Consider the following 10,956-nt stretch of genomic DNA (forward strand, 5'->3'; position numbering starts at 1 on the left):
TATTTACAATAGTGAAAGTCTATGAGATGGCAGTAGCAGTAGTAGTAGTATAATTTTAAAGGTCAGGATAGAACTCCCAAAGAATAATGAGAATCCGAACTCAAATTGGAAAGAGGCAAATTCTTTTATCAAAAAAAAGTCAAACCAAGAATAAAGTAAAGCATTTCAACATGGTCGAATTTTTCTGCGCAAAACAGTACTAATTAGTTCTTCCGAAATTGAACAATCCGCCTCCTAACCAGTAACCAACCACTGTGCTTCCACTTCCATAATATAATACTCCAAGCAAGAAAACCAACCCATTCATTGATAACCAAAAAAAAAAAAAGAGGACGATGACGGTTCGAATGTGGCTACGCTGCGCTGCTGCGCACAACAAAGTCCAAAACAACAAATCTTCACCTCCAAAACAGTAGTAGTAGAAGAAGTTCTGGTTGATTTTTTCTTCTTTTTTTGGTTATATATATATATTATATATGTGTGTGTGTGTCAATCCAAGAATAATACCACCATCTTCCTTCATTCATTCTTGACGATTGATTTCAAGTCTTCTCGGGACAAAATTCTTTCTTCCAACGCCCCCCAGCATTTGCATTTGCATTTGCATTTGCATTTTGCATTTTGCATTTTGCATTTTGCATTTTGCACAACAGGAAGCGAGGGAGGTAGTGAGGGATCACTATTTTATTCACAAATTGCCAGTAGTCCCCCACCCCATATAGGCAAATACACATCTGTTTTGTTTTAGTATTAGGTTCCAATATTCCAAATGGACTCAACCCCGGTCACTCCTACTACAACCCCGGTCACCACAACACCTCCCTCCCAATTTTACCGTCACTTCTCCTCATCCCATCTTCCCACTTCCTCTCCGTCCCTCTCTCTCCTTCCCCTTCCCCTTCCCCTTCCCTTCTCTGCCTGTAATCGCCCGGGAAGAAACAAAAAAGAACATTTAAGTTAAAGGACAAAAAAGGAGAAATGGGTGAGCCAGACGAACCGGATAAGAATATTGCCCGGCACAAGAAGTCGGAGGGGCTTTTGACTTCCCCTGCTCAGCCGCCCGACAGAGATTCTTTAATCATGGATCTTGATCTCGATTTTGATGCTTCCTGGTCCTTTGATAACTTCTTCTCAGCTGTCGCTTCCTCCTCTGCTTCCCCGTTTCTACTCTCCACTTCCGACCACCCTTGTTCTCCCCTCTGGGCCTTTTCAGATGGCAGTAATAATAATGAGGATAAAGCACCCGTGAATACAGCTCCCCTTTCTGACTTCTCCAAAATCCTCCCTTGTAAGCTTCACTTCTCAGCTCTTGATTGTTACCTGTGTGTAGTATATATACTGGTTTAATTTTCAGTTGTCCAAGCTGATATGTCTCCTGGGTTCCCATGACTCTGCTTCAATTTCACTGCTTTTCTTCCCATCCCCCTGATTTGTTTTAGCACTGAAACGAAGGGAGAAAGAAAAGCGTTGTCTTTTTCCTTTTTCTTCTCCTGTTTGAGCTAGATGGAGAAAGTGATCGCTTTTATAGGGTATCCAAGTCCATGAAGTTTTTTGACGTGTTTTCACATAAATTTAGTTACATTTTAGTTAAGCTATTACTTCTTCTTAATAAACATTTAATAGGGAAATTAAGAAAAAAAAAATCAGACATTTTCCACAATTTTGAGCTGTTCTCTGGGTAAACCGTGCTTGTGATTGTGAGTGAGGCTGGACCCTTTCTGTTTCCTCGTCCTTTGTTTCTGCATTTTTATTTCTTCCAATGGCACTCATATCTATGATTGGATGTTGGTCCTTTTGTGAAAGAATCGTGTTTCCAACTTAAAAGCCAATTGGCACTGACGGAAGTGGTTCAAAATCTTTATCAATATTCATTGGAAATTGATGTGGTAGAAGCCTTTGTGTTGTTGAGAATGTTGGCGTCATTCATTTATTGGTTCCAGTCTTTTGGAGCAGTATCTTTTGTGAAAGATTTGATTTGGGTATAGTAAATGGACACAGGTAATACTGATTTGATAACAGAAAACATATGCGGGAATGCTGATAAAAGAAAGCCAACTTCATCAACTTTGGAATTGGCTCCATTGGATTATCCAGATGGTTATTGTACAATAAAGGAGAAAATGACGCAGGCTCTCAGATTCCTCAAAGATTCGACTGAACAGCATGTCCTGGCGCAGGTCTGGGTGCCTGTGAAGAATGGTGGTCGCTGTGTACTCACAACTTCAGGACAGCCATTTGTTCTTGACCCGAAGACTAATGGGCTTTACCAGTACAGGATGGTCTCTGCAATGTATATGTTTTCAGTTGACGGGGAGACTGATGGAGATCTTGGATTGCCTGGTCGCGTATTCCGGCAAAAATTGCCAGAATGGACCCCGAATGTGCAGTATTATTCAAGCAAAGAGTATACACGCCTTAACCATGCTCTTCATTATAATGTTCGAGGGACTTTGGCTCTGCCAGTTTTTGAGCCTTCTGGTCAAAACTGTGTTGGTGTACTCGAGCTCATAATGACCTCCCAGAAGATTAATTATGCTCCTGAGGTTGATAAAGTATGCAAAGCACTTGAGGTTGGTTCTGCAAACCTCCCAAACTCAGATATAAAGCATCTCAGTATTCGTTCATTACCGAGCACAGAATGTTTTAAAAAACTTGTTTTCAGTTACTTGTCTGCTTAGTTATTAATTTTTCAAATTTGTAATTTGTTCTGTTGATCTAGCCCAGTCAGACTTATTGACCACAGTTTTGGTTGTTTTATGTTGGGTGAAAATGTCATTTTGCTTTGGATAAGTCCTGCTTCATTATTTCTCAAACCTGGTGCTTGGTTACTTTTGTGAACCATTTGCAGAGCATTCCTGTATGATAGTCATTAATATGGTGCTGGCAACTAATAGGTTGATGTTGCATGCAGAGATCCTCTGTGCTCCTCCTGCAACATATTCTTTGAGATGCATGTTGTTCATTAACTGCTGAAGTGTTAATTCAAATAAATCTCTTGTTTGGATGGTTGAGATAACTATTGTTATGCTTTGTGATTCAAGATATGTGGTATTTCTGACAATATAATTATGTTTTGATTATGATACGTCCAGACTTTATGTCCCAAAAATGAACTAACATGATCTTGCTTGAGTTGAATTACCTCTCAAAAGCTGTTGCTGGAATTTTCTGCTTCTAATTGGACATTTCTCCATGATCTGTGACTTCATCTCATTCTCCAAAGTATTTTGTCACTTCTAGCTGTTCTGCTTTTACTAACATGGCCATAAACCTTTTCTTTAGCTGTCTAGAGAGTTGAATTCTTGTTCATTTGGCCCAGGGTTAAGGTTACTACAGCTACAGACTCTGTATTGGTCATGTCATTGGTGTTTTGAGGTTCGTATGGTAAACACTTTCATTTTTTTTGCAGGCTGTTAACTTGAAAAGTTCGGAGGTACTGGATCAACCAATGATACAGGTAAGAGCATCTGTAAAGTTGAAGATCTTAGAACCAGTAATTACTTTTTGGTTTGTTGACAAATACCTAGTCAGTAATCTTTTAAACCAGGTATGCAATGAGGATCGGCAAAATGCGCTGACTGAAATATTGGGGATACTAACGGAGATATGTGAGACTCACAAATTACCTTTAGCTCAGACATGGGTTCCGTGCAGGCATCGGAGTGTCCTAGCAAATGGTGGGGGTTTAAGGAAGACCTGCAGTAGTTTTGATGGAAGTTGCATGGGACAAATCTGCATGTCGACGACCGACGTAGCATTTTATGTGGTGGATGCTCATATATGGGGTTTCCGTGAGGCCTGTGCCGAGCACCACTTGCAGAAGGGGCAGGGTGTTGCTGGGAGGGCATTTGCTTTCCACAATCTGTGCTTTTGCGAAGATGTCACTCAATTTTGCAAAACTGAGTACCCTTTGGTGCATTACGCACGCATGTTTGGTTTAAGTAGTTGCTTTGCTATCTGCTTACGAAGCACTCACACTGGAGATGATGATTATGTCCTAGAGTTTTTTCTGCCACCTAGCATCAGAGACCATACAGGGCAAAGGGCTTTGTTGGATTCACTCTTAGTGACAATGAAACAGCATCTAGGGAGTCTTAGAATTGCTTCTGGAAATGAACTTCAACAGGATTGGAGATCCGTTGAGATTGTTAAATCATTGGTGGGTGAGAAGCTTGATTCAGGACCTAAACTATTTCAAGCATCAAAACCTGCAACAACATCTACCGCCTTAACTGTTCCAGAGATGCTGCAGCTTGATTCCATCGAATTGCAGCGACCAACATTGGGTGACAATTGTGCAAATGATGTGGCACATGGGAGTGGTGCAGCTCGAGTCCAGAATGCTGTGTCTATTGCTGAGAATAAAGACACGGGCAAGAAAACAGAGAGGAAACGTGGGAAGGCAGAGAAAACAATTAGCTTAGACGTTCTGCAACAATATTTTGCTGGTAGTCTTAAGGATGCAGCGAAGAGTCTTGGTGGTAAGTTAATTCAGTCTTAACTTTCTGTTGCCCACAGTGCCCAGTAGAAATTTCTTCCCTCTTCCGCGAACGTTTTTTCCTGACACTTTTTGAGTTCCTGCAGGAAGCTGAAATAAATTTGCTGCTTAAAAATGAATTGCTGACATCAATATTAACTTTTTGCAGTGTGCCCCACTACAATGAAGCGCATATGTAGGCAGCATGGCATTTCTAGGTGGCCATCTCGCAAGATAAACAAAGTAAATCGCTCTCTTTCAAAGCTTAAGCGTGTGATTGAATCTGTACAAGGTGCTGAAGGTGCATTTACTTTGACTTCTTTGGCTACATCATCACTTCCTGTTGCAGTTGGTTCCGCTTGTCGGCCATCCAGTTCGAGCGAACCTCATCAACTAGGCCATCCGGGGTCTGCACCATCTCTTGATTTTTCTGGGGATAAGAATGAATCTTCTCTGCCTAATGGATTCGAGCATGATGAGAAGGCAGAAACCTCAAATGAATTGCCAGGTGGCAGAATAGGAGAAGATGGGTTTCTGCCAGGTGAAGGCTCACACAGGTCCAAAATTGGAGGTGGGTCAAGGGAGGAAAGCGCAGGGACTCCTACTTCACATGGCTCGTGCCAAGGTAGCCCCTGCATCAGAAATGGCTCCTCCCCTCTTAATGAACTGGTGGTTTCACCATCACTTGAACAGAACATGAGAGTAGGGGGCTCAGTGGGATTTACATGTCAACCAATGGGAGAAATCAATTTGTCTGCTGGCTTCTCGGCAGATGCTTTTGTGAGTGTAGAACCCCAAGAGCCATTTGGAGGGATGCTAATTGAGGATGCAGGAAGTTCACATGATCTACAAAAGCTCTGTTCAGCTGCTGAGGCCCTGTTTGACGAACGCGTGCCAGAGTACAGTTGGAACGATCCGCCATGTTCTGATGGAATCCCTAAAGAATCCACAGCAGTTGCCACTGAAAGAATGCCAGGTTTTTCAGCTAAGCTTGAGTTGAAAACCATTACAATAAAAGCAACATATAGGGAAGATATCATTAGATTTCGTCTCCCTTTGGATTCTGGTATTGACAGGTTAAAGGAGGAAATCGCCAAGAGGCTGAAGCTAGAGCTTGGAACTTTTGAAATCAAGTATCTAGATGACGATAACGAGTGGGTTCTTATAGCATGCGATGCTGACCTGCAGGAGTGTGCTGATGTTTCGATATCAGCAGCCAGCAATTTAATCAGACTCGTGGTTCATGACCTAATGCCCCTACTCGGGAGTTCCTGCGAGAGCTCGGCTTAGTGCAGAGGATTGCTTAGGTGTAACGTAGGTAAAGCTCCTAGAAATTCTTTCCAGTGGTAGGATATATTTCTCTTTTTTTTTTTTTTTCAAGTGCAAGTGTAAATCTTGGTGTTGCCATGCTAGCATCTCGTAGATAATAAGAAATTTTCCCATTAGGAGAATATTTTGTCTTCTTGTTTATTACCTGTACATACAGATTACAGCTGATTGATTTGGAAATTTGGATTGTCATTGTGAAAGGAAACACAAACACCCCCACCTGTTGGATAGACTTTCTCGTAGCAGATGGAAATTATGATAAGATGGGAGAAATCGCTAGTTAAATACTACTCTACTAAAAAGTGAAAGAAAAAACATATGGTTAGAGAACGTGTCTGAAATTCTTTAGAAAGCATGATCATCACAAACAGGTCACGTCCAAGCAGAAGCCAAGTTTGAAACAAAGTCCTCCCTCAAAAACTTGAAAATAAGCCTAGAACCAGGCCTCCTCCAAAGAAGAGAACGAAAAAAAAATTAAAAATAAAAAAACAAGCGAAGAGACTTTGGGAGCATGTTTTGGAAGTGATGCATGACCAAATGTGAATTGCTCGGATCAAAATAAAAAAGAAGTGTGGTGAGAGGAACTGAGAACAGACGTTGAAGCGGCGAGGGAACAGACGGTGGAAGTCAGCCAACTGTGCTAATGCTGGGCAAGGGAAGGGCTCGTGCCATTCTGGAGATTCTCCTCCTAATGCATGCGTCTCTTTGTCAAACATCTAGAGCCTCAGACTCAGAAGAAGGACGTGAACCATCAATAGCAACAATGGTTGTGCTTTTGGTGTGTCCATTAGCGGCCTTCTCTGTCAAGCCCACTTCTCCTCTAGCTTTCCTTTCAGCAAGCTGTCTCTTTGTTGATTTGTAGAAGGTTGCATAGAGTATTAACTGGGCCAGCCCAAGTAGTGATCCCATCCCGTTAGGAGCCTGACATTTTCAAAAAGGCAACTACTTAAAAAGAAGAAAGTTAACGGCCCGTGATTAATTCGCTTTTCTTTCTTCTTTTTTTATTTTTATTTTTTTTAAAAAAAAATTGTTTCCCCCCTCTAGGCCGGAAATAGGCGGAGTAAATTGAAGTTCGTGTACCATAATGCAAAACATGCACAGATCGACCAAGGAAGATCTTACAAATTTTGCTTTATACCTACAGCCCCCCTAATGGAATTTGGCAGGCAAATGGACTATAGCATTAGTAGGTGGAAGAACATGCACAATTCAGGAGAGTTAAAAAGAAGTAAATACTGCAATGAAGGGATCGAAACGGATGAGGGCATATGCCGTCCAGCTAATCCCGTTGGCGAAAGAAGCCAGAGACAGGAAAAAAGGCATGAACTCCACGCTCTTTGTGGTGATCACCAGTTTCTGCAGAACCAAAAGAATAACAACTATGGTCAAGTTGAAGTACAGTACTTCCCAAATACGATTGATTGCATAGCAAAAGTTGACGTTTCAATTCTTGTGAGAAGTCTTTTGATCAAGTAAGTTACAGTAGGATTCATTAGGGTCAGGTTCACTCTCAGGGTCCAAAAAATTCAGCAAAAGTTTTTTTGTTTTTGTTTTTGTAAAAAAAAAAAGAATGTCCTTTCCAAATCAAAGATTAGCCCGGCCCCATTTTAAGTTTTCGATCAGAAACTGGCATATTAAAGAGAGTTCATCAAGCTAGAGGACGTCAATTTTAATTGTCTCCCCAAAAAGGCGATGTTTGTGTTGGATTAACGTACTACAAAAATGAATCACCATATACAGACAAGGATAATGTAATACCGGAAGGTATGATGATCCTAATTAAACTAAAAAAATAATACTAATAATAATGAGGATGCAAATTAAAGTGCAAGCAGCAGGAGATGGATGGATGTAGAATGACGAACCATGACGGCTAATGGAGAAGCATACATCATGATGTTGGCGGCCATGCAAATACTGCCCACAACTGCAGACCGGAGCTTGGTAGTATGGGCCAAAGTAAGAACGAGGAGGGCCAGAACCGCCACGGACAAGGACTCCACCACCACTATCACCACCACCTTGAGCCTCTTCTTCGGGTCGGAGTAGGCGATGAAGAGAAGCAAGAACACCACCTCGATCACAAATCCGGTGCCGTTAATGGTGACCACTAGGGTGCTGTTTGGGTGCACCATGGGCAGCCCGTACAACACCCACAAAGCGCAGTTGATAAATGTTGCTAGGTACGGCACTGCCGAGTACTGCTCCACTGATTTCTTCTTGCATATCCGGACAAACGTTGGCCTGATCATCAAAACCAAGATTCATTCATTAACTCAATCCTTGGAACGCGGGTTTTATGATAGAGAATGTATGCAAGAAACAAGCAATTCCTTGTGGATTTTGAACTTGACAAAGACATTTTAGTAGTGGAACCGGAAAATAAACAAGGATATTATTATTACTGCTGGTACTATTATTTATTACTCCATTTAGTGTCTAGCTTCCGCATTTCAATAAACAGAGTTGAATCCAAAAATCAATTATTCGGCGGCGGGAGAACCAGAAGTTCGGCGGCAGATCGTCGAGATGGGATTAAACCTATTGTTTTCTTTTACCAGGAAAAGAGAAAAATATATATATACTCTACTAATTATGATAAACCCCAACCCCACAAAACCCCCAACCCAAAAAACAAAAAGGAAGAAGAAGCATTCCACTAAGAAGTTTGAGGAATGGATGGAGCTTTGCTTACACCGGTGATAAGAACAAGACGAGTGCAATGACGTTTCCTGAAAGAGATGGAAGAAGAATCAAACTCAGATAATCAGTTGCCTGAAAGGGGAAATTTTTTTGCATGTGATAAAAAAGTACTACTAGTTGCCATGTACGGTTGCATGTGCATACATACACATATACAGAAACAAACAGGAAAGAATCTAAAATTAATTTGGCTATGGCCATCAACAAAGAAACTTACACTAGTAATTATTAGCAGCGAAGAAATTACCTATAATACCAACCACAGTGCGAGCAATATCACCGGAAACCATGGCTACTACTAAGCAGAAACCACCAAGACACAGCGAAGAAAAAGAATGGTGGAAAGTGTGTGAGCGTGTGTGTGTGAGAGAGAGAGAGGGAGAAGGGATGATATCCTTATGAGCAAAAGATAGAAATGGGGCTAGCTGGAGGTGGTATGTGGCAAGTAAATATATAGGCGGCGAAAATCGAAATGGGAATGAATGAATGAAAGTTTATCACAAAAGCAGCAGGCAATACACACACAGAGGGGGGTATGGCATGTATCGGTTAGTGATACTCCGAATCACACATGCAAACTTTAGAGAGATAAATGCTGAGCGAGAGAGAGAGAGAGAGATGATACACATTGTGGCACTGCCTTCAAGGTCCTCACATACCCAGACCCGGGGTGGGCATGCAACTAAGCTTTATCCCCCCCCCCCCCCCCACCCACCCCACAACCCCCCAAAAAAAAAGAAAAAAGAAAAAAGAAAACAGAAGAGGTGTAACGAGCAAGAAATTTGTTACTGGTAACTGCAAGGCAGCTTTTGCCTGTAAAGATTCATTTGGCTGTTATTTTTCTTTGGTTGTTACTCGTTGCACTATCAATAAAACTCGTACCAATATTCTCTGCACCAATTAGGTCATGCATACGCCGCCTACGATACGATCCTGTATTATTGCTAGCTCTTGCTAACAATTCCATCCAAATCTACATAATATTAAGTCGTGAGTTGACGATGATGATTCCTTTCCTGCATGAAAAAAGTTTCCTATCTTCTTGTTAATTTGGGTGGAAATGGAATATAGAGGAAGAGGAGGGAGGGGGAGAGTGGTGCTGCCGCTGCCTGCGCACTGGGACTAGATGAGATGATCGCATGACTGGTTGATCATTGTTAGAACGTGATGCAAAAGTAAGACGATCGAAAGACATACATACATTTCTTGCTTGCTTCTCCTTAATTAGCCATATATATAGATATATATATATATATATATATATATATATATACACACAGTACACACACACACACACACACATATATATATATATAGCTATATATAAATGTGCGTGTTCCTATTTATGCATGAATAAATAAATTAAAAGACTCCGGCATTCTTTTTCAACCCGTACAAATTGAAATTATAGTATAAATAAATATCTATCTATTCAACTCATTCAATACACGCTGGCAGTGATGGGTATGCAATAATACCTCGCGGCAGCAAGCAAGCAGTGCTCAGTTTCTCTTTCACGGTTAGCCGAAGCCGGCAAGGGCCTGCCCTGGTGGTAAGGAGCAAGGACAAACCAAATGAAAGTCCCGGGGCTGGGCTGGGCTGGGCTGTATCCTAAATTAAGAAATGTGGGATTTTATTCAATTGTGGTTTCTGATTTAGCACTTAATTTAAAGGATTTTGTTATTTAATAATGGTCTATATAAAGGCCCCTCCTCCTCCTCCAGACTCTTTTTTCCGGCTTTGAGTTTTGCTTTCTAGCTTCGCAAAGTCTTCACAGACGATCAAGAAAACCTTGCAGCTTGTTTCCTTTCCTTTTGTTCATCGTCTCTGTCTGACTTATTTAATTAATTTCTTTTGAGGGCCTACAAGAAATCGCGGACAGAGCTCCGGTTTATTTAATTTATCATGCGTTGTTTGTTTAAATTTTTTCTAACATCTGGGATTGACACCGAATAATAGCATACAGGATCCCAACTGCTCCTAGCCAGCAGCCTAAAAAATGGTTGGTAATTAGCGCTAAACGTTACTAATAAACATGACCTCACCTAGTGATGGATGTGAAGGTAGATAAAATCAGATTTCTGTCAACTGTTTTTCCTGTGCGAGGACATACTTGTCCTGTTAAGGAACTGATCACTGTCCCCAGATATTGAATTCTGAAAAGGACTCCCATTATTTCTACTGCCAAATCTTGGCCATTAATTTTTTTTGGGGAGGAATACATGGATAATAATACATTTTGAGTTGAATTCCTGTCACCCTCCCTTTCATTGCCACATATCTGATCAGGACATGCAACCCGATAGATCCATATGCTTCAAAGATGCACAGCGCGATCCATCCATCCACAGCAACTAGTCCCTTCGATCTTTTTCTTGTTCTTTAACATGCTGTATAACATCCTTTTGATAAGTGAGAACCACACAAGAAAGTGAGCAAGTGTTTTT

At 41.2% G+C, this 10,956-nt stretch overlaps 2 protein-coding genes across 5 annotated transcripts; one reads left to right on the plus strand and one right to left on the minus strand.

The window, feature by feature from the left end:
• Positions 1-541: 541 nt before the first annotated feature.
• Positions 542-5,986, plus strand: LOC113707361 (protein NLP7-like). Of its 4 annotated transcripts, XM_072062960.1 has the most exons (6): positions 542-1,288; positions 1,999-2,570; positions 3,410-3,457; positions 3,548-4,481; positions 4,647-5,453; positions 5,554-5,776. In XM_072062960.1, the coding sequence occupies exons 1-6, from the start codon at positions 979-981 to the stop codon at positions 5,556-5,558; spliced, it is 2,676 nt and encodes an 891-aa protein (XP_071919061.1). In that variant the 5' UTR covers positions 542-978; the 3' UTR covers positions 5,559-5,776. The 4 variants fall into 4 exon arrangements, with proteins under 4 accessions (XP_071919061.1, XP_027085451.2, XP_071919062.1 ...); XM_027229650.2 differs by having other exon boundaries at positions 543-1,288; positions 4,647-5,986; XM_072062961.1 differs by having other exon boundaries at positions 1,150-1,288; positions 2,020-2,570; positions 4,647-5,986.
• A 142-nt stretch (positions 5,987-6,128) lies between these two features.
• On the minus strand, positions 6,129-8,985 carry LOC113703690 (bidirectional sugar transporter SWEET7). The gene is made up of 5 exons (XM_027225137.2): positions 8,757-8,985; positions 8,502-8,538; positions 7,672-8,050; positions 7,043-7,162; positions 6,129-6,727 (listed from the first exon to the last, which is right to left on the minus strand). Exons 1-5 carry the CDS (start codon positions 8,797-8,799, stop codon positions 6,515-6,517), a joined length of 792 nt encoding a protein of 263 aa, XP_027080938.2. The 5' UTR covers positions 8,800-8,985; the 3' UTR covers positions 6,129-6,514.
• Between the last annotated feature and the right edge of the window lie 1,971 nt (positions 8,986-10,956).

Source organism: Coffea arabica, chromosome 8c (assembly GCF_036785885.1).
Source record: "Coffea arabica cultivar ET-39 chromosome 8c, Coffea Arabica ET-39 HiFi, whole genome shotgun sequence".
NCBI classification, from domain to species: domain Eukaryota; kingdom Viridiplantae; phylum Streptophyta; class Magnoliopsida; order Gentianales; family Rubiaceae; genus Coffea; species Coffea arabica.